This window comes from Aythya ferina (assembly GCF_964211825.1).
Source record: "Aythya ferina genome assembly, chromosome: 15".
Lineage (NCBI taxonomy): Eukaryota > Metazoa > Chordata > Aves > Anseriformes > Anatidae > Aythya > Aythya ferina.
In genome coordinates this window covers 7,905,013-7,932,301 of record NC_140314.1, presented here as the reverse complement: position 1 = coordinate 7,932,301, position 27,289 = coordinate 7,905,013, and the positions used below count along the sequence as shown (strand labels likewise).

At 36.0% G+C, this 27,289-nt stretch overlaps 2 protein-coding genes across 2 annotated transcripts; both read left to right on the top strand.

Annotated features, from left to right (window-relative positions):
* Positions 1 to 276: 276 nt before the first annotated feature.
* Positions 277 to 14,839, top strand: LOC311445169 (putative short-chain dehydrogenase/reductase family 42E member 2; the record flags this gene model as incomplete). The annotated part of the gene is made up of 11 exons (XM_084536998.1): positions 277 to 504; positions 2,675 to 2,774; positions 5,165 to 5,283; positions 6,753 to 6,828; positions 8,000 to 8,082; positions 8,642 to 8,779; positions 9,470 to 9,535; positions 10,308 to 10,371; positions 10,726 to 10,799; positions 11,718 to 11,739; positions 14,775 to 14,839. 11 exons carry the CDS (start codon positions 277 to 279, stop codon positions 14,837 to 14,839), a joined length of 1,035 nt encoding a protein of 344 aa, XP_084393124.1.
* On the top strand, positions 13,486 to 27,274 carry SDR42E2 (short chain dehydrogenase/reductase family 42E, member 2). The gene is made up of 14 exons (XM_084536617.1): positions 13,486 to 13,566; positions 14,173 to 14,276; positions 14,775 to 14,950; positions 16,280 to 16,668; positions 17,201 to 17,296; positions 18,296 to 18,353; positions 19,062 to 19,180; positions 20,107 to 20,182; positions 21,757 to 21,839; positions 23,631 to 23,768; positions 24,389 to 24,454; positions 25,141 to 25,204; positions 25,892 to 25,965; positions 26,632 to 27,274. Exons 4-14 carry the CDS (start codon positions 16,327 to 16,329, stop codon positions 26,878 to 26,880), a joined length of 1,365 nt encoding a protein of 454 aa, XP_084392743.1. The 5' UTR covers positions 13,486 to 13,566; positions 14,173 to 14,276; positions 14,775 to 14,950; positions 16,280 to 16,326; the 3' UTR covers positions 26,881 to 27,274.
* Positions 27,275 to 27,289: the final 15 nt, after the last annotated feature.

Here is a 27,289-nt window from a genome sequence, read left to right as displayed (position 1 = left end):
TCTAAAATTCTATAATTTTTCTTTATATCTCTACATAACATGAAACTTGTGGGGAAGAGGAAAAGACTGTATCTTAATGTAAAAGTAGTCAGACACATTACTTATTGTACGTAGAAATATTGTCACCAAAACATTATACACTTTAAGCATGTTAAGGTAATAAAATATATATAAATAAAAATAGTACAGTCATTGTAATGTGAAACTTACTGAAATTGTCTAGATCCCAGAGTACTATGCAGGAATTTTCACAAGACCTTTTATCTTGCAGTTGTGATGCAAGAACGATATACAGAGGAGCTCCACAGGGGCCACCCGTGTGGGAGCAAACTAACTGAGCACACTGAACCACTGGTTAAAAGTAAAAAGACAGTGGTGACAGGAGGTGGAGGCTACCTGGGATACAATCTGGGATGTGCTCTTCTCAAGTCAGGCGTTGCTGTTGTTCTGTTTGATGTACGGAAGCCTAAGTGGGAAATTCCAAATGGAGCAGATTTTTTCAAGGTATGTTGAAATTACATATTTAACAGCATTGAAATAAAATCATACTGCTTCTAGGCATATTAGTATAGAAGGCAAGAATAGAGAGAATTCTTAGGAATTTTTTATAAATGTTTTTCAGTAAATGCTTTTAATGAACATGGTAAGAGGTTCTTGCATGTATAAATAACTGATTAAGAGACAGTAAGCATGAGGAGTCCAAGTGGTCACTTCTCTCAGTTTCACCAGTGAAGTTCTGAAGAGTCCTGTATTGGGATTTGGTAGTTAACACATTCATATTGACCTAGATGAAGGAGTGACAAAGTTTATTGCTCAAGCAAGCTGTTTGGAGTAAAAAGGTGAGAGAAGGATGGTGAAATAATGATCACATACAGAGAATGAATTCCATGCAAAGAATGATTAAGGAAAGTAGCACTTTGCAGACTGGGAAAGAGATGACTTGGGAGTGGGAGAGATCTTCAAACTCTGAGAGGCATGGAGAGGCTTAGGGACTGACTATTCACTGTTCTTTCCAGTACAAGAAGGAAGGGCCATTAGATGGAATGAGGAATCGGTTCAATATAAACAAAAAGAGGTTGTTTTCTCATTCATGCAATGGGAAAAATGCTTGTACAAAGTCTTGCCAAAAGTTTACTTCTGTTGGAGATTATTAAATAGGTAAGTTAAGTTAGACTCAAGAAATCTTCTGAATTAAAATACTTGGAGACTGGAAGAATATCCTAGAGTAAAATGTCACGTGCTCGCCCTGTTTCTGCTCTTGCCAGGGCATCCGCTTATGAGCACTAATGCTTTTTGATTCCTAACCATTCAATAAACATATTTATTATGTCTGGAAAATGGAGAGAACAAAAGAATCAAATATTTTATGGTTCACAACGCTGTTCTTATGTTCATTTTCATAAACAGCTTTTACAGAATGTGGATAGAATATTGACAAGGAACCATTCAAAAACTATGGGTTTGATTTGTTAATGATGTAAACCCAAACAATTTGATTTGAGTTGGTGCATTAGTGTCAATTTACAACTTTTTAAAGTTAATGAAGAGATCAGACTCAAATAGTCTTCTGAGAACAGTTGTTTTAGAATTTAATGTAAAAAAATAAATAGTATAAAGTATGGGTGAATTATCTAGAAAATAGAACTACAGAGTAAACAAAGAAATAGGTCACCTCAGAGATCTGAGCCTTGATCAGTGATTTGGAGATTGCTAATATTATTTATACTGTTTAGCTATTTCAGCATTTGATTGAAGGTAGGAAGTGTAAGTCACCATAATTGTGAAATACTTCCACAACCTCAAATGAAAAGTTGAGTTAAAAACCGATTGGATGATCTCTTAATCTTACCTCTAGCTGTGTATTTTGTGATCATTCTATCAATTTCATCACAGTAAATTAAATAATATCTAATATTTTAAAATCTCATAATTCATTAAAGAAGTGCAATTTTTAATGAAACCTGTATGTATGTGGAGTATTATTCATATAGTACTACCTGGTATGCAAAAATGCAGTGTAATGTTCTATACACTGAATAGCATTTGTTACTAGATACTGTGTGTGTATTTAAACAGTCCAGCATTCATGTCATAATGCGATCATAATACCACACTAACTTATACAGTATTAAATGCATATAGTGTGTACTCTTCAGTTTTAATCCTGTACAAAACTGTAATTAAAGTTGTCATTCCAAGCACTTAAAATAAAGCATATATGGGCAACGAGACATTTGTCCAGATTGCACAAGCCGGATCTGAAGGTGTGCTTGCTAACAGAAAAGGGGTTCTCTTATTTGGTGATTCCTTGGTAAACATCTGAACCCTCCCTGTTATGATTTATTGTCATTTGGGCTTGATTCTCTAGCCCTCAAGCATATGCTGCTCCCATTCAAGTTCAACAAGTTTTGCCACCTTGCAGGACTAAGCGTGAAAATACCCGTCTTAATTGGGTCCAACAAGAGTCATCTTTGTTTTGCAACAAAATACTAACAAAATTCTTAGTCATGGATTTTCCTCCTTGTTAATGATGTTTTAATTAATGTTAATTGGGGATTGTGAAAAATAGATTAGAATGACTTGAGATTTTTGTTAATGTCCACAGTTAATATTGATTGTATAGAGAATGTAATGAGCTTTACCAGTCAAAACCCATTTTTTTCTCATTTTACAGGGTGATGTGAGGGATTATGATGCAGTGTTCAAAGCATGTGAAGGGGCTGACTGTGTTTTTCATGTGGCTGCTTGTGGAATGTCAGGATTAGAACAAGCAAGTACAATTTTCCTAACATTTTCTCTTTTTATTCTTGTGAGAGGAGAGATCTGTCTCCATACAGGACTCAAGAGTGTGGTTAAAGGATTTTTATGTGAGACAGAAGTTGGTTAGAAAGGTCAAGTCATCCATGCAGGGAACGAGGGAGGTGTTCCTTAAGTAATAAATGTCAAAGCATGAAACTAATGTACTACTCAGACAAGAACATGACGATAAAAATGAAAACTGCTAGAAATCACTGTATGTCAGAAAGACAGAGAACTGTAACACACATACAGAAAAAATGCTAGAGCTATTCTAGATCTAGCAATTGTAACAATTGTATTGTGAATGTGACTTGATAAATTAATTAGATTTTGTGCAAACTTTATTTCTAGCTTCAAAAGAAAGAACAGATTGAATCCATAAATGTTGGTGGCACAAAAATAATAATTGATGGTATGTACCTAGACTTTCTTTCTTTGCATCTGAATTTTGTAATTTTCTTTGCAACTGAATCAACTGAATTCAAAAAACTTCTAATTGGATTTTTCCAGTGATCACTTGGCAGTTAAAAGAGGCTCTTGCCTCGTTAGTCTCAGAGTATGATGTAAAGTTAGGTGTGCAGAACTCTGATACATACAACAGACTTAAAATATTTCATCCTTCTAATGAAGCAAGTTAACTCTTTAGATGGAATGAAACTCAAGTCCCATTAAAACTGGTATATTTGCCACTGCTTTGGATTGAGGATTGGTTTTCAACCACGACTTAATTCCATGGCAGACCAACTTAATTTTTCTCCACTGAATAGTGAAGGGACAAGATAATCAGTACATGGAGGAGAATTTATCTTCTTTCCTCACAGAAATATCATGAGAGATATTGTACTGTTTGTTGTATTGTAAACATTTAGGTGCTATAGAAATCCTAAGTATATTTAGCTATTATGTTACCAAATTAATATGTCATTGTTTACCCCTATCTAAATATGACTCCTTTCTAGTATATACTGGTTTTTAACTAATGTCTCAGAAAAATGTCAACAGATTTCCTTTTGTATATTAAACTCCAGAAAGAACGTTTCAAAGTGTATTGTAAATGCCAAAGCTACTTTCTCTTTGCTTTTCCCTCAAAACCTAAAAGGCAAAATGGCAAAAAGCAAAATGGTAAAAGCAGTTTTATTTTAGACCCATTTTCATGCTGCCTGTAGTTTACTGTGGTTATTACTGAAAAAAAAGCCAGAACAATTAAAGTGAAGTGTTAGGCAAGTAAGGGTCTAAACAAGCTAAAGAGAAAAATTTGCTACATATTCCTGTATTCTTGCTCAAACCTCTGAACCTACAGAAACATGCCCTGCCATATTTCCCATAGGCTCCCAATGAAGTAAGAATCTGGGAGGATTGTGAACCATTGGAGTTACCATTTAACCTACATTTTAATAACACATTTTATTATTGTTTTTTCTTCTAAATATTTACAACGGTATTTTCATTCTTTTCAAAATGAGCCAGGAAGCCAATTGGTCTGACTGCTGTGTAGATTCTAAAAAATATCTCCTAACTTTGTAAATATTAACTCACTAAAACTTTAGAAACATTGCTAAATCAAAAGAAAATTACTGTTATTGAGTTTGCAATGACATATGCAGCAGAATTTAGACATCTTACTCTTGACTGGAATCCATAATTAAGACTGTTTTGGAAATAATACTAATTTCATTTGTATTTAACATATTACTGATTATACACTGACAGTGTAAGTTTCCTGCTAACATTTGTTAGCTATTTGTCACTTATGAATGATTTGACACAAATAGAGTTTTGTCACACACACACTGGAGACAGCTAGCACACTTTATTGTATGGCTACTTGCCTGCAGGGATATCCATAAAACAGTGGGACCAGAAACAGAACTGCTTCCTGCTCACTGCTGAAATAAGGGCAAAAATAATTGTCTGCAGACAGGCTGCTGTCCACAGTACTACCCCTACAAAGAAGCAAAGGGTTTTCAATGCTGTTTGATCACAAGATCGTACTCATCTCCTTTTTATTCATCTCATAAAATGAGTATGTTTTAAGAAATGTTTCAAAGGAAAGGAGGATTTTTTTCCCTGCCAAGAGATTTCCTCTACCCAACTGATGACTAAAATCCCGTGGAGATATGATAGCTGCAAGTATATAAAACATTTGGTGACCACGATACATAATATTAAAACAGCAAATATTTGGGATGAAAAATTCCACCTGAATGAAAGATTCTATTATATTAAATGATAAATTAATGTTAAAAATAAAATATTATGTTTTCTGTAAATGTAATGCTTGTTTGCAAAAAGAGTTTTCCAGTTCATATGTTGTTTCTCACTCTTTATTTTTGTTACAAACAATATATTTTGTATGCCATTGTAGTCTGCAAACAAAGAAATATCCCTAGACTGATATATACCAGTACAGTGAATGTGGTATTTGGAGGGAATACTATTGAAGAAGGAGATGAAGAAACTGTGCCATATTTTCCACTGGAAAAGGTATTTTGTTTGTGTGATGTCATGGCATTTGCTGTACTCTGAAGGGTAGATTAGGTGAAGGCTGGTCTGGAAGCAGAAGCTGTTTTACTATAGCTCAGTTTAAATTCTATGAAATTATTTTTCATTAATAAAAATTGACCTGTGGTCAATGAAGAGATACTTGAATCATAGTTACTTTAACGTGCTGTAACCAGGGGATGTTAAAATACCTGAAATGATTAAGAAAAGTGGAATCTGACATTTAACAAGAAAATTTTTACAGGAAGGGCTTTCAGGGAACCATCTGTTATGTAAATATTGAATGTTATGGCCCCTATGAGCATTTGCACTGAAGAATATTACAAAATATTGAATTCCACAACTTTATGCACACTCATTTTTGCTTCTTTGAAGTTCCTAAACCTTGCTTTCTTGCTGCCTTCTTACATCACCTCACACTCTGAAATGCTATTTCCTTCTTTACTATGATCATTTAGGGAATGCTTTCTAGCTGAAATCTGGAGCTCAGTGCATTCTGGCCACTCTCATCATTTGTTTGTTCTTTCCTTCTCCCAGCACACTGCCTGCAGTTAAGAGCTATAATTTTAGTCTATACATCCAGTGTCCAGGAATCTTAAATAGGATTGACTACTACTCAATTAGTGCCTCCCAAAATATTTAGTTGGAAATGTCAGTTTATGCAAAGCCTGCATGGCACTTCAGACTTCGAAGAAAACATTTCAGGAATTTGCAATTAGTTTTGTGTGTCTGAGCCCTAATCATATGTTTTCTCTGATGGTGACCATGAAATAGCAACCAGCAGAGGCAGATGGGGCTGGAAGGAAGGTGGAGCAGATGGATTAAGCCACCTGAGAGTATAAAGACGAGTAAAGAGAGTATAAAGATGGTGTAAATTTTAGCTATAGTTTTCAATATAAAGCATGACAATACAAAATTCAAGAGTCTTATAAATAACCTTCTGTGTCCAGAATCCTATTTAATACATTTGGGTACTTTTTTTTAACGTTAATAGTACAGGATACAATTGGGAGATAATTATTTATAACTGTATAATTATAAATAATTATAATTGTATAAAATATAATTATTTGTAATTATATGAATAGTTTCAATAGGAAATTGAAACATTTTTTGGAACGGCTAAACCATTCATTTCTTATTTAAGTTATTGTTTTAAAAATTCCAATTTCAAAACAAAATTATATTACCAAAGAGAATATTTGACTTGATATTAATTTTTTTTCAGTACATCTAGCACAAAAAGTTACATAATTCTTTTTGTCACAAGAATCTGTCTCTCCAAATATATATCTGTGCCGTATCTTGTTGTTATTTCTAGTCTGATTTTACTCAGCTGATGTCTACAAGCTGGCTAGATTTAGAGGTTGTCAGGTATAAACAGTAAATTTGCCTTCACAAATACAATAACGTTGATTAGAATGTTGATCATATTCTGCCTTTCTTTATAGCATTTTAATCATTATTCTAGAACGAAGGCAATTGCAGACCAAATGGTTCTTGCTGCTAATGGAACCTTACTCAAAGGTACATCTAAAACATTTGGGTTTTTCCTATCATCAGTAGTGCTATTGCTTTCTCTGTTTACTGATTTATCAATATATAGTATATTTAAAATTAACTGAAATAATCCTACCTTTAGTGGACAAAGATTTTTGTGTGTGCATACTCAGACACATATGAGATTGTATACAAACAACTGATGGGAAAATTCGGCAAATTTAACCTTAATTGTTCAAAACATTTAAAAAATTTAACCAACTTTACAGCAAATATAGGACTTGTGCTTTTATTACCCATTCTGTCTATCACTTTGAGCTTCTAAGCGCTAAGCACTGTCCGGTAAGGTCATTCTTATAATTCCAAAGAGCTTGCTGGTATCTTGCAAGAATAATTGCTGCTTCTTAAACAGATTGGCAATATCAGGGCCATGTTGACTTCTAAAGTCCTGTGTTCATGAATAGCTGTCACTAAAATCTGTCTGTATATGGCAAGGGAAATATTTATCCTTGCTTTTATGTACATATTTTGCTACTGTTACCAATTTCTTTGAACTGAAATTTGACAAATAAACATTACATGTGGATGCAATTTTAGCATCCTTGTTTAACTACTGAGCAAATGCCTGCCACATGTTAAACTTGCCCACGCGAAAGTTGGATTTGTGCCTATTCCCACTGTACTTAATGATTGACAGGTAGAGTTTAAAGTATTAATTTGAATTTAGAATATTGTAACTAATTTGAAAGCCTCTGTTTAAGAGACCTCTTCCATTCCTTTGTGATGCCATCAAGCTGCAAGCAAGCAAGGTGTCTAAATATAGTGAACTGAATGATATTCCAACACTGCCTGTGTTTAGAATTATGAAGTATTTTATAAACTTTTACCTATAACAAAAACAAAAAGTCATTCAAGCACAAGGCATAGACATAGGATAATTTGATTTGTCCTGTTCCTAGTCAAACTATTCTGTGGTCAGAGGGATTCAGTTTTCAAGGCTGCTAAAATTGGATCTTTCACTACTATTGAATTCAATTTTATACAGAGATGAAAACAAGTTACTAAGAGGCAGTATCATGTAGAATGGCCAGACTGATCCTTTACTTTCACAATGTAAAATTCAGACAATATATGTGGTTTGCCTGCCATATGTTGATATCAAAGCTATATGAAAATCACATTTTGTTCTCTCCCCAAGGAGGTGATAAGCTCCATACTTGTGTGCTTCGTCCACCAGGCATATATGGACCAGAAGAGCAGCGCCACCTGCCACGAGTAGCTGTATGTGTTATATAGTCAGCTCTGGAGGACACTACAACTAGTTGTAAGGGCATAACATGGGAGGAAGTACCTTGACTACAGGTCTTAACAATTCTTCCAGAAAAAGTGTAATGAAAGCTTGGTGACGGGTCATGTGATGCATGATAACAACTAGCACGATATGGGCAGTGTAGCAATGGAAAGGACCAAGCTCTGCTTTTAAATTAAAAGAAAAAAAAATGTATAGGTGGAATGCAATGTTAGAATATCTAGGATTGAATCCCCGATCATTTAATGAAAGTAGTATTTTAAAATATATTTCCTAGCTTCAGAACAGTACAGTCTCAAATACTGTTATGTCATTCTATTTTACCACTACATATCAGTGCAACCGTCCTTGATTTATAAAACCATCAGCTCGTTGTTTTTTTCTTGTGCTGTAATTGTGCACAAGTATAGAAAATTCTAAGCATTCAGGATGAGACAAAATGAATAAGTTATTCTGCATAATAAAGAGAAACACTTCACATAGTTCTTTCTTTTTTCTTTTTTTTTTTTTTTTCCTTTTCTGTTTATACAGATAAATATCCAGCGGAGACTATTTAACTTCAAGTTTGGGAATCATAAAGTTCAGATGAACTGGGTTCACATAGGAAACCTAGTACAAGCTCACTTATTAGCTGCTGAGGCTCTCACCTCTGAGAAGGATTATGTAGCAGTAAGTAAATAGTATAAGTACCCTATCCCAGTATCTTTGGCTCTCCAATAAGTTTCTTTTCTGTGCTTTGAGATCAAAAGTTCTCCAAAAGGTTATAGAATCATTAGTGTTGGAAAAGCCCTCCAAGATCATCTGGTCCAACCGTCACCCTACCACCAATGTCATCCCCTAAACCATGTCCCTAAGCACCACGTCCAACCTTTCCTTGAACACCCCCAGGGATGGTGACTCCACCACTTCCCTGGGCAACCTGTTCCAATGCCTACCGTACCAAATTCTCAAAACTGGTGTGCAGCTTCACACCTTAAAAAGCTGTTTATTAATATTCTGTCAGTGTAGCTACCTCTGTTAAATTCATGAAGATAATTCTGTCCTCTACATATCGTGAGAGACTAAATGATCTAACAATTGCATTGCTACAAAGTGAAACCAAGCTCTGATCTACATTACAACATCATTAATCCTTGGTATCTCTGCTATCACCATGGGGTTACAAAAAAGTATGAGACTTGTTTGAAATCGCAATGAAGTTCAATGAAGGTAGTTTGTTGAGCTGCTTTGTGTATATTCACTGAATGTATGCTGGTATGCTATTCACAAAATCAACAAAGATAGGTGGGTATGAAAAAGAAACAAAATGCCATCCTATGTATAGTGGTTTTCTAATTGCTTTTTCTGTTTCTTTAACAGAGTGGACAGGCATATTACATACACGATGGTGAAAATGTCGTATTTTCTGAATGGATAGTCCCTTTAGTATGTATTGAACACACATTTAGCTTTAATTGAACATACATGCCCTATTCAATTAGTTAACTAAAAGACTGTACTAACTAATTGAAGTCCAATGCACATTAATTACTGAATTATCTAACATTGAACTTAAAATCTGTCCTTTTCTCCTAGCATATTCCAAAATTCCACTGGTTTTAAGGAAGTTTTGCATGTGCATATCTATGGAGTTTGGCCCTTATTATTTTAAGAGAATTTAGCTAAGAGGTATCTCATAGTGCATGAAAACTTCTACTATTAGTATCTGGGAGATGGTTTAAAGCCATTGGTTAATTCTCTGTTATGCTATCTGCTGCAGCACAAAAGAGAAGGCCATTTAGAGTCACATCTTAAAAGATAAAATGAGGCAACATTATAACCAGCAGGCTGGGATTTTAGGAACTTGCTTAAGTTTTGATCTTGCAATGCCAACACAGAAAAGACTTCCAGAAAGCTGACTTCAGGAGAACTATGGGCCTGTATCTAATTATAGTTAAGTATTCCCATCTCAATTACTGGCTCCTTGGAAATAGCATTGTTTCCTATTCACCATCCAATTCAATTTGAAGGGTGTGAGGTGGACACCAAAGTAGTTGTGGGTTTCAATTGTATTTCTTACTACCAGTATTGATAGGAAGATTAACTGGAAAAGTTTAGATATATTTTATCAATATTCATTTGTCCATTTTCATGCTTCATAGACACCCTCAAATCAATACAAATTCTCTGTTATTCTTTTCTCTTACACCCTTTCTAGTTCGAAAAATTAGGCTATAGGAAACCCTGGATACATATTCCTGTTCTCCTGGTTCACATAGCAGGTAAAATAATGAACTACATACTTGATTATTATGCTATTTTAATTTTTTCCTTATGTCTGTAAAGCTGTTTAATGGTTTTATAAGATTCAGGGCCCAAACTGTAGAACTTATCTAACTTAGCATTATTATAATTAATACAATAATCACTTATGCCATTTGGCATTAATAGTAGCAGATAAGGTTTAAAGGCTATTAATAAACTGAGTTCATCATTTACTTTATAAATTAAATACTGCCTTGCAGTATCTTCATTGCATCCTCTGATATCACTATGAATTATAGGATGTGCAATGTCAGCATTATCTTAGTTTATTGTTATCTAGCTGTCTCATTAATTAATTTTCTTTTTTACAGCCACTGTGATGGAGTATCTGCACCTGGCACTAAAGCCAGTTTTTATCTTTACACCTTTCTTGACAAGGAATGAGGTAAATATTTAAAGACAGGGAATGTTTATATATTTTTGATGAAAATTCTCATGAAATATGTGATACACCCTCTGTACAGATATTAGAGCTCTCTTTTTCTGCTCAGGGCTTAGCTTATTCTGGGCATAGGCAGTCTTTTTGTAGCCTCATTTTCCATGCCATCCTGACTACCTCTTATAAAATCATAAGAAATTAATCTGTACTTGAAGACTAGGTGATCCAGGGGGCAATGTAGGGGTGCAAGACAGAGCAACTGACATGGAGCTGGCACGAGGATAACAGGCACTTCATTGTTTCCAGAGAGCAGTTGTATACTGTGGAACTGATTGTTAAAGGAAGGTGGTCCAAGAATTCAGAGCAAGGATTTTGGTTCAGTGTGGTAGCAGTAATAATATAGGGCTAGCCAATAACTAAAAAGTCCATTAAAGTAATATAAAAAAGTATATAAAAAAAAAAAAAAGTAAAATATAAAAAAGTAAATTAATATAAAACAAATCAAAACACTTTAATCTGCCATCTAGTTTCTTACTGTATTGTACCAGCAACATAACAGGACACTGAAGGAACTGAATGGACCTTATTAACTTACACTATAGCTTTTCAGTTATTCCACAGTTTATCTATCTGTTTTTATTTCTACATTAGTTCTCCATCTGAAGCAGAAATCATTGAGGCTGTGCAACTTGAGCACTTTTACAGGTACCCTGCTTTTAGACATGGAGGATATAATCATCCAATAGGGCATGTTTTCCATTCCTTATATGTGCATTTCTGCACAGCTGAGAAGCCACACCATTCTCCCTCAATAGTCATCCAATTCCATAACATATTTCTGTGTACAGATGAGCCAGTTTGAGTGAAGTGCATTGTTTTGTTGCATAGGATTTCCTTAATTCTGTCTTACTTTCTTACTTGTAGATCGTAAATTCACAAGTGAGAAGTAAGTGTGATAAACTGCTTTTCCACCCAGTCCACAAAGAATGTTGTAATACAACTTCGGCTTTTTATCTGTCAGCTACATAAACTCATTCTATTAGCTCTGAACAGAATCTGACTCCAAAATATGTACATTTTTGAGTGTCTATCTTTATTCATGTTTTTAATTCCATTGTAATATCATTGATAATGTATTTTCATCCAAGTTCTAAAAAAACAGATATTAAAGTTACTTCCATAACTGTCCTTTTGGATTCTAGGTATGGAACGTTACTGTAACTCACACTTTCCGAATAGATAAAGCACGAAATCAACTTGGTTACAAACCAAAGAAATTCTCATTAGCTGATTCTGTGGATCATTATCTTAAAACAAGACCTATTTGCCAAGAAGATCACACATTCCTTAAAATGTTGTTTGCTTTTGGCCTTTTATTAAGTTTGATGATTCTTTATTTCTTCTAAAACCAAATAGCTACCCACCTGTTCCAGAAAAACTAATTTTGTTTCTGAGTATTAATGATCTGGTCATAGTATATTCCTCAGTCACTATGGAATTTATTGTTCTTATTCCTTATTCTTATCACTGTGATGACTTCTCTCTGATCTTAAAAACAAACAAACAAAACTGAAAATGCGAGAACATATCAACATATCAAGAACATATCAAGAAATGTTCTCATAGGACAAAAGCAAAGGAGTGTCACAAAATCAAAGGAGTTCACCACCAATGGGTGCAGGAAGAGTTTTAATGAATCTTCATAAATGATTACTTCATACTGAGAATATCTTTCTAAAAATGATAATCCAGGAGCATAAGAAATTGGAAGAGGAACCATTGTAGCACTGCAGTGTTGTAGCAAGGTGGTGGCCCTAATGAAGAAACTGCTCTGATGAAGCCGCTGCTACAGCTATGTGAGGAATTATGAAGACCTGGGAAATATATATAAAAAAAAAATAAAAGTAAATATTTATATAATGTCTATATGTATCAGGTGGGAGAGGACTGAATGTCATATTTATGTGAAATAGTTTGTTGTTCAAAACCTGTGTAAAAGATGTAATAAAGTATCATTACACGTGTTTGTAAATGAAATATTTTTTTGATGCAGTAATAAATCATAACTGAACCAGCTACTGTTTTTAAGAAGTCTGTGCAAAGAGAGAGGGATGACACGTAAGACTGCTGGAGTTCAGCAAGGAGTTACTGCTGCCTCTCCTTGTAAATGAAGCCAAGTCATGCTATCCGTAACCCTGTACCAGCGCTGGTATGCTGCTCGCTCGGTGACTTGCCACTGCAGTGTCAGCAGGCAAACCAAGCAGTCGGCCCTGAGAGAGGATCCAACCTCCCTCTTCTCCTTCCTTAAGATTTACATTAGTTGCTTCTTGGCTGGATTATACTACATGAGCTACGTGTATTGCATGTGTACTATGTGTACATATACAATGTGTATGCCAGATGAATATTCATGAGGTACCCATCACAAACATTTTTCTCAGGGACCAACTCTGCTCTGACCAGGGAGTGGCTGCTCCCTCTCTTGCACCCAACATGGATGAGGAGAGCTGGACTTCCTGGGGTGAGTCACAGAAGAGAGTGATAGAAAAGCTGTGCTGTCTGATTATCTCCGCTCTGTATTTATCGTGCCTTTGTATTAATATTTTACGGGATTTTTAAGACCAACAAATTCATGGAAATGTTCTCATTGTATCTTTAAATCCACAGGGTACACAGGAGTGCTAGCAGCATCACTACAATAAAATGTTACTATCTCAAGATAAAACACAGTGAAAGGAAAATGTGAGCAACCACAATTACCACTGCAGCACATGTGAGCAAAGACTTGGTTTACCTTTTTGTTTATTTGTTTTGAACAGTAGTTTTCTGTGCAGTGAAAGTAGTAAAGCCTGGGCTCTTACAGGTTTGCATTTAAAGATACAAACTGAGCTCAAACTGTGCATCTTCCCTTAGCAGGGGCACTCATCAGCCCTCTCCCCTGTACCTGACTACCTATTCTGAGGAAACTTAAAGAAACTCCATATATATGAGACTTTAATCAAACTTGGCTAAGTGGATAAAACCAGTTATGTTCACAATTTATCAATACTGGGGTGCAGCTGACTGTCAGACAAGCAAGCACTGCAGAAGGTGCTGCATCAACCTTCATTGCTTAGAAATGCAGAATAAAACCCGCACGTATAAAGTTACTTTACAGCATGAGCATTTTAACTATATGCAAACATATTTAATTTGCCTTTAAACTCATTATTTATGAATCTTTCATATATTGCTTTTATTAGACTAATAGCTTAGGTCTGCATCCCATACTACACCACCACTTTTCAGAAGAGAAGTCAGCCAGTTGACTGAAGCCCATTGAGAAGTGCATTCCAGCGTTCCGTAGGATCTTTTTTTTTTTTTTTTTGATCTTCCTCAGCAAGGAGTAACCCAAGAACTCACTGGCTTTGTGGTTGCAAGTCCCTGTGGAGTCCTGCTGCTCTAGTCTTGGAATGTCAAACCTTCTCTGATGTGTTATTTCAGGTAAGACACTTTCTACATCTCTATTACAGCAGTACTGATTAATACTAACTGGCTACATTTAATTTATTTCCCATCATAAAAACTCCAGTATTTGAAGTTGTAAGACAATTTTTAGTTTCAGTTGGAATAGCCAGCTGTCACATTTCTGCCAGCCTTTACAGAGCCTGTCTAGGCTGGCTATTAATGTTACTTATGCCCTAACATAATCGCAAGTATGTCTTTAAATTATTAAAATTTAATATGAACACTCAGACATGGCACAGCTATGATGGAGAAGGTTAGTGTGTTCAGCGTTCTTGGTTTGTTGTTCTTTTTGGTTTGGTTTGGTTTTCATTGGAACCGGTAACTCTAAAATTCTGCAGCTCCTGACCCTTTTCACATCCTGCTAGGCACAAGGGACCCTGGACCAGAAACCTGCTGCCAGTTCAGAAGGGCAGGGACCTTAGTGCCTGTTTGCTTATGACTGTTTATTCTCTGGGATTTTCTGCTCTTTTGCAGGTGATTCTGATGCTCTGCATCTCTCTGAGCCATGCCCCAGCAATGACTATCCAAACGGTAACTGAGAGATGCTGTTTTTTTTCCTGAACAACCCTCTCAACAGGTGTCTCAGCGCAAACAGAGCCCCAGCTCCCAGTGGTATGTTTTCCTGGAGTGGTCACAAAAGACACGTGGAGGTAAGAACCGCCTGGGGATGCTGTGGGGTCTCAGGGATGCTGTGGGGACCTGGGGATGCCGAGAGGTTTTCAGAATGCTGTGGGATGCTGCGGGATCTGCAGGATGCTGAGAGATCATCAGTACCCCAGGGAGGCTGTGGGGTCCCAAAGGTGCTGCGAGGTGAGCGTGGTGGGATGCAGTGGTGCTATGGGATGCCCGGGCCCCCAGGGATACTGCGGGAGCCCAGCGATGCTGCGGGACCCCAGGGACCCCGGGAGCCCGTGGGGGGCTGCAGAGGTGAGCACCACATCCCAGGGCACGGCTCCTCGGTGGCTCTGGGGGCCTCCCCGGGGACCGACCCGCAGCCCCCTCCCCGCCGAGCCTCCAGCGCGGTGGGGCAGCGCCCAACGGCCCCAACGGGGCCCAACCGAGCGGCGCCCCCCGGGGCCGGGCCGTGGCGGGGCCGCCGGCCCCTCCGGGTCACCCAGGGGAGCAGGAGTTTCCGTGGCACAGCCTTGCCCTCGCCGCCTGCCTGCCCTGGCGAATTTGCAAGTGAGATGCGGAGAATGCCGCCGGGAGCTCCGATGGCTTTTAATGTTTTATCGAGGCACAGCGCGGGGATGGGGTAACGCCGGTAATCAGGACTTGCAGCCTCTGAAATGTGGTGTCTGTCAGTGATGAACCCCTGGCTGTTGCTTTATGAATGGGAAAGAACACTCGTTTTTTAAAAATAAATGATTAGCTACTACTTTTTGACTAATACACTCATAGACCTTTTTTTTTCTTCTTCTTCTTTTTTTTCTTTTCTGTCTCGTAGCAATTATTGCACTTCAGTTCCGATAAAAAGCAAGGGATTTGATAGACTTGTTCTCCAATACACCTCCTAAAGACGGAAAATGAGTGCTAGGCATTCTTCTTTCCATCTGAAATACTCAACTCCAACCACCACCAGTAATAAAAACGTAGTATATTTTTAATTGACATTCAGCTGCTCCTTAGAATGGGGTTGAAAACATCACTTTTCCCAGATGTCTTTGTAATAAACCAGGGACAAGTAAAAGAAGCATTAAAGTTTTATTTTGCCCCAGAGGAAGTTTTGTTCTGCTGTTTCACTTGGTCTTGTTTGCTTGTTTTTCGAGTATAGAAACTTCAATGCAATTTGTTTAGTGTTTTCCTGACACTCAAGATTTCAAGTCCAGGTACAACTCTGCATCACATGCGACCCCTAAAGGCCAGCTTTAAGCTACAACACCAGAACGGGAAATATAAATTGGTCCTGCAAGAGAAATCTTTGGAGTCTGGAAATTTTGTAGCTAGTGTTTTGCTTTGTCTTTATCTCTTTTGAACAGGTTGCATTAAAGTAAGACACTGCTGCTGTTGAGTAGAGCTTGTTAACATGAAACTCCCTGGAATTGTCTGCATCCAGGAGCACTATGGAGCAATTTTTACAATGGAGAAGAAATTGGTACATGTGTCTGGTAATAGAAGACATTATTTCACTGACAGAAAATTTATCCTGATTGGGAGAACAAAACCCTGGCACCAACCTCCTAATGCTAAAGTGAAAGGAAATGCTGGAGCACAGAATGAAAAAAATATGAGAGCGGTGGTGACAGGAGGCGGAGGCTATTTTGGATACAAGCTGGGATGTGCTCTTGCCAGCTCAGGAGCTTCTGTTGTTCTGTATGACATAAACAAGCCTATCTGGGAAATTCCTGATGGAGTAGTGTGTATCCAGGTATGATAAAACACATTTTCATAACAGTTAGTTCCATATGCCTTTTCCATAATGTCTTACTAGTTTTCACAGAATCCAAATAGCAAATTGCAAATCATTGCAAATTTCAAGAACTTTTAAAACTGAATATCCCATATGACTCTTTGTGAGCTGGATTTTAATATGCATCTGAAATAAGGAAAGCAATGAAATCTGTAATGTGTAGCAGAGTACCTGCTTCATCTCCTGTCTCTGAAGGATCAAGTCACTTCCCTCACCTGGACCTTAGTTTATTCAGCTGTAAAATTAATAGAACACTTCCGTAATTCATAGGGATATTATGAGGCTTAATGAAGGCTTTTAAAGTCCTGTGAGTTCTACATAAGAAATATATAATTATCAGCAAGTACTGAAATGGATCTAATTTTCAGTCCCAGAATATACAGTAGGTACAGTTATATATATAGATTCTTTCTATACTAAACTACTATATGACAAATGCTAACCTACAGTTTTGATTTCAATTCCAAGTATCTTTTCCTATGTATTACAGGCAGATGTCAGGGATTATGATGCCTTATTTGCAGCCTGTGAAGGGGCTGACTGCGTGTTTCATGTAGCTTCATATGGAATGTCAGGAAGAGAGCAAGTGAGTTCAAATAGTTTTGTACCTTTCTGTGTGACTGCTCACACTGAGGATGAGAGGTTTGATGCTGTAACACTGCATGTTAGACTTTTTCTCTTTGGATTATCCTGAGAACCTGAATCCATTCCCATGCTGTTTCAGTGAATTGCTCGGTGCAAGCTGATGTGCTAGCTACAAATAGTCTCCTTACAGTACTCTTTTCTTAGTTGTGAAATTATTTCCTTACTATTAGAGGCACTAACAGTAGCCAGGGAGGGCGTTTGAGTTGGAAATGGCCATGAGAATTGCTGAAATATTGGGAGGACAAAAGGACAGACAAGGGAGACAGGCTCCCTCCAACCTTTCCTAAACCTTTGCAATGGAACTCGTAAGTGTAAAGTCACTGAAGAATGAAACCTATACTTTATATATAACTTTTGATTGTAACTGTTTATTTATATAACTCAATTGTAATAAGTGTTGTATTTGAAGTCTTAATTTTTTACCATTGGTAAGTAAAAAAATACACTTGATGTCAGACTCTGAACGACAATTTTTTATGATTGAAGTTACAATTCATACACCCCTTCTTACCTTATTTAATAAAATTAACTTCAGTAACTGCCTTTGCTGGATAGAATAGCTTATTAAAAGATGTTTGCAACTGGGCAGTGTGTACTTGGAATTGCTTTGGATAGAGCCAACTGGTCAGTGAAGTGCTGCTGAAACATGGATAATTAACATATTGTTCCTGTTGTATAATCATTGGAAATATGAGTTCAGAAGCACCATGATTCTCTTTGCTTCAAGCAAGCTAGTCTGTAAAAATACAAGAAAAATACAAGTGTAGCTTAGAAATGATGATTTGATTTCTGGAAGTCTAAGACAGTCATCTAAATTTTTTTTGTTTAAAAAACAAAGCACTCATTACCTTTATCTGTGGATACTGTGGACACTTGCAACATTAACCTATTGAATTTAAAATGTGTTATTCAAAGATGCACAATTTCTTCATTTTCCTAGTTGCACAGAGAAGAGATTGAAACTGTAAACATTAATGGAACAAGGTTCATCATTGATGGTAGGTATCTAACCTTGCCATTGGGTGTTGGTATAACTTATCAAAATATCATACCACTTAGAAAAAAACTAGTTGGCAGACACTATTTTTTACCAAATGCTTCACAGTTTTGGCAGAAACTGAGAAAACAGGGCAATGATTTGTTGTTTTGTGTTTTTTTTTCTTTAATACCTGATTCTGCTATGGGGTATGACATGAGGGCCAGCACTGTAGTTCAACTACTTCAGCTGCTCACAATCATGTTTAACCTGATGGCAGAATCTGTACGCATGGCAAACATTAACAACTTCCACATGTAGCATTAAACTTTATAGCATTAAACCTCACTGTTGTCCAATAGCTTGTACACAGGTAGTGGGCAGATCTTTAAACAGAAAGTTTTCTAGCCACCTACCTGATAGGGCTGACAGCCCATCTCACTAGGCTGGTAGCAGCCATCCCCAAGGCACAATGTTAGTTTACGGTATCCAAATTAGGATACAGCAAATGATTATAAAGCACTTGGTTCTGAACTGATATTTTCTATTTAATTGATATCTTCCATATGCTTTGCAGTTTAAATTACCCAATCATGAAATGGATGGATTTGCTCTTCTAAGATTTGACAGTTTCTCAGAAAAGGTGCATTGCCAGTGCATACAGTTTTGTTTTTTTTTTCCATACTGTTAAAGTTTCCACTAAACTAATTTACTTTATATATTGCCACAGCCTGCAAACAAAGGAACATCAGCAGATTGATATACACCAGTACAGTAAATGTCGTGTTTGGAGGGCTTCCTATTGAAGATGGTGATGAGGAAACTGTGCCATATTTTCCCATAGAAAAGGTATTTTGGTTGTATTATTTTCTCAAGTTTCCTTTTTGTTTACTTTCTTTCTGAAAAAGCCTGGAATTTTCATGACCATGTTTTGCCTGATGCCATAATCCAATGCCAAGAAAGAAAAAAGAAAAAGCAAAGCACTTTATACTCTGTAAATGCTCTTCACAACCTTAACACATCACAGTTTTATATATATTGCAGTACATATTTATTTTTTTCTATCAGGCTCTTTATTTTGGAAAATAACTCATACAGTGTCCCATTCACATTAGTGAAATTCCACCTGGACATAGGGATTGTGTTATATCACTTGGTGCCTCTTTGGCCATTTATTATTTATATGATTTGTCTGTTTCTCCCTTACTGAAGATAATTTATATTCAACATAGTACAGATATAGAAAAGCAGCCTGTTTTTATATGATTTTATTGCATTTAATTAAAAAGTAGTACTTCTGGTTGCTTTGTGTATATGGTTGATTTTTATGTCCCTCCTCTCTCCATCTGCTAGTTTACAGTCTTTTGAGAAGCAGAGATGGGTAAAGAAAATACTGAAAAATATTTTGAATAATATGTTGAATAATATTTTCTCTGGGAGTGCCACAAGAAAGTGAACTGGAGAATTCAGACTAATCATGATGTCTTTGAAAAACAAATCCAGATTACGAAGTAGTGATCAATTACCTTCTTGGCAGCATTCAAAGCATACATATATTCATTACTTCTCAAATGGACTGAAATTAATTAACTGGATTTGCATAAGCAAAACTACTTGCTTGCCTTTGCAATATGCTTGTATTTTATCCTAAGCCAATACCTAAAAATTTCTGTATTTTTGTGGTGTTTGTTACCATCTGCTAAGTGAGTGGAGAAGCAATGCCTCTCTCTGTCATTTTAAGAATACATACAAACATATTTGCTTTTTCTCTGTAGCATGTTGATCATTATTCCAGAACCAAATCAATTGCAGAACAAATGGTACTAGCAGCTAATGGAACTCCACTAGCAGGTACTTTTGTGTTAGCATAAACTCATACTGGAATTTACACCTTTTTTTCTTGTCCTTTTCTAACATCCTGTATCCAGTATCGGTCCTTCAGTGAACAAGATTGTCCAGCAGTTATGAAATCAAATTACCTACCCGTCTCCCAAACTGAACGATTATTTCTTAAAAATAACTTTTAATTGTAACCCCCACAGTGTCAACTTAAGACTTTGACATGGCAGCAATAAATTCAGCATCTTAATCAAAAAGACAAAGATAGGTACAAATTAAACTATTACAAGTGTTTAATGTCATAGTATTATCCAACTTAAGTAAAACATGAATGCTGATTAAATTGTTCCCCTCCTTCCGTATAGTTATATATTAAAATCTGAATAAGGCACCTGATACTACAGCCTGGAATTATTTATTAGTGCTTTCCAAAGTTTTCCATGTTGAGGAAGCCTCAATACACTTGAATACTTAAACTCACCTATGAGATACTGTAACTGTCATTGCAAAACAAATTAATGTAAAGTGCAACATGATTCCATGTGACCAAGTGATACTGAGCTAAATTTAGCTGTAGACAACTTACAGAAAAGCCTTTCTTCACTTGATACTCACAGAGCTATAAAGAGTTTTTAAGTCATTGATGAGCGTTTCACACCAATGGAATTATTCTATTCAACGAATAAAGTTCTTTTTCCTTATTTCCTCTTTTCCCAGCAGCTCAACACATCAAAGTCACTCTTAATTTTAGAAGGAATATTCTGTTCTGCATTTCTCAATTAAATTAGAAGCTTACACTAGTTTACCTGTGCGAAGGATTAAAATGATTCAGTGAGTTTTTAATCAGTCACTGTTCCAAACATCCCGTTTTGATCCTGTGCCATCAGCAGGATTGAGTATTTTGCTTGTTTTCTACTATTGAGAACAGTTATTAGCAGATGATGAACCAGTCAACAGATGCACTTCGGAAGTGACTGGATTTTCACGATGGTCCTTACTTTCTCTTACCGAAGTTACTAAGTTCTAGTTCTAGTGGGAGCAGGATGTGCCTACTGTTGAGAGCCATTCAGCTCTATCTTGCACAGCTAGTGAGACACTGTTTCTCTTCAATAATTTTGTATGGGATTGGTTTCATTTCACTTTTTTACCAATGACATGCTTACATCAGCAAACTCATCAGCACAGTTGGCACACTCATTGGCTGCTTTGGCACAGAGACAAAGGACTGGTTAGTAAAAGGTTTGGAAATACCTAGTAATTTTTAGGAATTTGACTATGCCAGTGCTTTGAATATTCATAGAATGGTTTGGGTTGGAAGGGATCTTTAAAGTTCATCTACTCCAGCCCCCTGGCATGGAGTCTAGCTGGCAGGATTTTTCTGAATCCCATCTTGATATTTTGCATGTTCTGATTCTGCCAAGTTAATATTCTACTACTAATTCAGTACCTTTTGGTATGTAGTATTTTTTAAGCTGGTGAGGTTAATTTATTTCAGAGTAAGTTCTGCTACAGCATTCTTTAGTTCATGCAATTGATATTGTAATCATTTGAAAGTCACTTAAGGATAGTTTTATCAATTCTTCTAGGAGGTGGAATACTCTATACTTGTGTTCTTCGCCCACCAGGCATCTATGGACCAGAAGAGCAAAGACACCTGCCAAGGCTAGCAGTATGTATTTTAATTTTTAGTCAGCAGAAATTTCTATAATATAGACCAACATCACTTACATGTGTTACAGATTTACTGACCTGCTTATTTAACAGTTTGATTGTCTGTTGAAAATAACTTTTTTATCAGACAATCTCTTTCATCTGTAAAGAATGCATAGTACATTTAAAAACATACTTTTAATATAAATACATGTAAATCCAGCTTTACAATGTAATGCTTACTATAATTATAAAATTCAGACCAATCTATGATATTCCGAATGTGTATTTGCATGCAACTTATACCAAGTGGTTTAAAATACTTATGAAAAGAGATACAACAAATATCTTATTTTTCTTGTCTCAGTTATTAACAGCTTTCACTGTCCAAAGAGACAAGTTAAGGTGTCAGATGCACCCTCCAGTACAATATGTTACTAAAGGGCAAACAGCTGAGGAGCTCATGTTTTGCTGTTTTTCACTTGCTGTTTTTTAAATTGTAGGAATAGTACAGTGTTTAGAATATGATCTCTGTAGAGTTATATGAGTCAGTTATTTTAAAGGATCAGCAAAATATAAAGTTATGCACAGCTTTGAGAATAGTTCAAGCTTACCACGTAAAAAATATTTTTTCTTTTGTGTCTGAGGTGGGGAATTGTGTTAAAATTAACTGAAATATACTTTATCATCTTCTAAATAAAACCATATTTTAAAATGTCATGTGCCATTTAAGGTAAACCTAAGATGCTTTCTTTAGCCCCTCAAATAAATACTGTCTTTTGTTAATTTCATTTAAAATTCTAAGCTTATTTATTGTGAGCCCAGTGTAAGGTATTGTATTTAACTGTCACATTTTGTAGCTTCTACAACATCCACTAAATAAAAAATGTGACACCTCGTATTACCTTCCATTTTTTTCCCAGGCAAAGCTATTTGTTAGATTTGATCCAATTTTGTGAATACTTTTGAGCCATTCAGAACTACATTTTACCTTTCAATAAAATATTATCCTTAGAACAGACTTATTTTTTCTAAATTCGAGATGTATTGTATTCAAAAGATAGGGTTCAGGCAAAATGATAGATAAGTAAGTCTGGAAAAAGACATTGTGTTTCTCTATGGACTGAATATAGGAAATAGAAAATTTGCAGTGCTGCTCTTATATCCAATTCAGCCCTGCTATGGAAGCATTATCTACTTGAGATAGACATTAATTTATTTCTGGACACCTGAGACCATGTAATTGGTTTTTGGAGGAAAGGCACACACTAGTACATTCAGGCAGAATGGCTTCTACCTACCCAGAATAATTTTCTGTTATCCAATGGGGCATATCACACTACTGAGGGATTTTTGGAACAAAATCAATTTTACACATATAAGTGATTTTTTATGAAATCATTTATGTGCTTCTCAGATAAAAGAAACAGAATTATAGGAAAGTGAGGACTAAGGGGGGCCCTGAGAGGTTATCTAGTCCTTCTCTCACATGCAAAACCAAATATACCTTGACTGCTTCTAACAAATATTTGTCTAATCTGTTCTTACACATTCATTGATGGAGAATCTGATCCCCTGTAGGCAATATAGATTAGTTCTTAGCTATCAGAAGCATTTCCCTACTAGACAACCTAACTATCTCTTAGAGCAATTTGCTTCCATTGCTTCTTAAACTGTACTTCTTTTGATTTTTTTTAATTGACTCATGTATTTTTTCAAAGTATAGACAAACAGTATGTTTACCTGGACAAGACACTTTACATTTTAAAACTCATCTTTCTTTGGTTTCACGTTTGTTTTATGTCTACAGAAGAACATTGAGAGAGGGCTACTTAGCTTCAAGTTTGGGGATCCTTCTGCTAAAATGAACTGGGTGCATGCAGAGAATCTTGTACAAGCTCAAATTCTAGCTGCTGAAGCTCTCACCCCTGAAAAGAACTACATAGCTGTAAGTAAATAAAAACACCACAGTTTTCGTTTGACAGAGGATCCTACTGCTCTATCCTGTACTACAGTGGCTACTGTAGTAATAGTACTTCATGTTTGTGGTGGTGTCCTTTAGCTTGTGCTGTCTTTATTTTTATTGACAAACGTGCCATGAATAATTTGGGCTGTGGCAGCACTGGCTTTGCAGTTTGTTAGGAGATGGAATACTCAGTTCCTCAAGAACATCTCCACCTTTGCATTTTCATATTTGCCATTTGTGGAAGATGGGCAAAGAATATTTGATATTGGAAATGAAATTGGATATTCAGGCAAATTTATCCCTGTTTCCACATATAGGTCCAGGCTTAATATTCTAAGCTGCAATAATCAATTCTTCCTATACCATACATAAATAAAAGCTGTCAGCACATTTCATTTACGTACATTGACTTTAGAAGCAGTTGCAACCATTTTCCTCCTTGTAAACACATTTTTTATCTGACCTAGAAGCACTACCCTTAAAAGCACATTGGAAAGATTAGAAAAGATTTTGCATAATTTTTAAGCTATTTATAAGGAGTGAAGTCAACACATATGAAGTATTATTTTTATTAACCTGTCTCTTCTTTACCTCTTTAACAGAGTGGTCAGGTGTATTTCATTAATGACGGTGAAAAATTCAACCTTTTTGAATGGTTAACTCCACTCGTACGTACAATATATGATTTATCTCCAAATATATTAACTTATTTGACTATATAAAACTCTGGCTTTTGTGTGCATATGATGTATTTGGTATGTTTCCTTTCGGTGTCAGAGTTCTGCTATGAATGTGTGTTTAGTTCCTGCTTGAAGTTCAGTTTGATTAATGCTCTAACAAAGCCTACCTAAAATATTATATAAAAGCAACTGTCTTTACTGAGATGAAAGGACCATCTAAGCCAGCATCCTCATTATAACAGCCATTATCCTAATTTCTTGGGCATTCAGATGTTAACAGTGGCTGTTTTAACATGGACAAAAAAAAAAAATAAATTATTATTAATCTGTAAGATAAAATATTTTCAAAAGATCATTTTGCTGTTAATGATGGGCTCAAAACTATAAATATGTCTCAAGGTTATATAAGGTGTCAGCATGCTATGACATTTAGGTCAATTATTATAATCCATTTTTATACTTTTTTAAGACTGCCACTTGAAAATTACAGAGTCTTCAAGTGACGTTTAACTAGAATACCCTAGAAAATGAAAACAAATACTAATAGCAATTATTAACTTTTCTGTTTTATTAGTAAATGCTTCCATAAATATCTTTTGGACTGAAACTTTAAAATTTGTTTGAGGTTTCTGTTTTTATTTTTTTTTTCACTTTTTTTTTTAAATCTCTTTCAGTTTGAACGTTTAGGTTGTAGTAAGCCCTGGATACGTATTCCTACTTCCTTGGTTTATATATCAGGTAAAAATACTTTACCAACATTTCTCTGTCCTGCCCAGAGCACCACTGCTCCAAATTACAATGTTGTTTGTTTTTTTTCTTAATGTGACTACAATTTTAATTTTCATGTATAAAATATGCTGCGACCTCATCTAGCGTGCATCAGTGAAGTTCAGCTCTATGCAGTGTGTTAAAACGAGAATGATCTGTTATTTAAGTGCTATTAAAATAGCAGGGTTTTTGTTTTGTAAGACTTACTAAATGTATAAGTTTTTGGATTAAATGGTATAAATGTAAAACATTGAATGTAATAATCAATGACTTCATGAAATATGTTAAAGAGTATCTGCTCTGCCTGCAGGGGTTAATTTATTGTACTCCTGTACCCCATGCTCCCCCAAAATCAAAACCCAAATGGAAGAAAAAAAGAATCCAATCCAGAATAGTTTGTTTTTCTCATGTTTTTATGAAGTCTGAAGATCTTTATACTAGCTCTGTCACCAACCCTCCAAACCCTTTTTACGCAATCACCCTAAGACAGGCTGATTAAAGATCCAACTCCTTGTAAGCAAGTAGTCCTGTTGATGATAGTAATGGTGCCTTGAGCTGTTAGACATGTGATTTCCTTTTGCTGTTGAGATAGACCAAAATCATAATGGCACAGCAACTTATTATTCTTACCTCAAGTAGAAATCTTTTGTTATGCAGCCATGATAATGGAGTATCTTCATCTGATGCTGAAACCATTTGTTGAACTGTCCCCCCTGCTGACCAGAAATGAGGTAAAGTTGTTTGTAAGCTCCCCTTATTCCCACAGGATGCATACACACCATGTGAATACTGAGGCACAATTTGAGATTAAGTCAGCAGGAAGTAAAATCCACCCAGTACATCTTCTGCTTCCAGATTCCAGGGCAAATGTATGCATCAGGTACATTTTAGGCAATTATTTTACACTCATCACCATATTTTTTGAGAAGATAAGAGCATAGGCTTGCAATTTGGGAGAGGCTGCTTCATCAGTTCCTTCCTTCCAAGGCCCAACATCCTGTATGGCTTTGGCTGGTCAGTCGGGACCTGATCTTTGAAGATCTTTAGGCTCCTAAGAGATGGCTTTTACCTGCATCCTTAGATAGATAAACAAGTGTGCAGAACAGTTTTTGTGGATGTTTTCAAGAGTAGAATATTGTGCTTTGCAGCCTTCCCTGCCTCTTAGGGCTTTCAAACTTCTCTTGAGTGAACAATAGTAAAGACAATGTGACATTTCAATCGGATTTTGATATGTATATATATATATATATATATATGTATATATATATATATATATAAAATGTATGTATTTTTTGAATTTTACATTTTCTCTAACTGGGTCTTTGTTACCATTTACAGACTTTGTTTGAACTTCCTGTGTATTCATACCTTTGTATGTTGACTCTTTTGCCCTACAGGTGCAGAATATTTCCATAACTCATACATTTCGAATAGACAAGGCACGGAATCAGCTAGGGTACAGCCCAGAGAAGTTTGTGTTTGCTGATTCTGTGGACCATTACATTAAAACAAGACCAGAGGCCCAGAATGATCACATGTTCCTCAAAGTCTTGCTTTTGTTAATTGTTAGTTTAAGTTTGATCTTTCTTTCTCTGAGATTTGATGACCTTTCAGTTTTGTATTTTTTTAAGGAAACAAAACACTGACATGCATAAACTGCACGTACTTGGTCACAGTACTGCTACCCGTGGATCATCTCGATCTCCACAATATGTACTGCCTCCAATGCAATAAGCAGGCAGTTATTTTAGATCCTACAAAAATAATAATTGTAGCCTGTAAGTAGCTGTACTTAAGAAATTAAAATACTGTAAACAATTATGGCCAAAGATCATCACTGAAACACACTGGAGTCAAGACTGTTGAATCTATGTATTTCACACCAAAAATATTTTCAATTTGAATGCTGAAGTGCATGAGGACCTGCAAAAGGAACAGAAACTTCAACCAGTCTTCAGTGCTTCACCAATGAAGAAAAATGGCTAAAATATAGAGGAAGGCTGACTACAGCTGCTGCCACGCTCATTACCTTAGGGAACTGAGGAACACACAAAG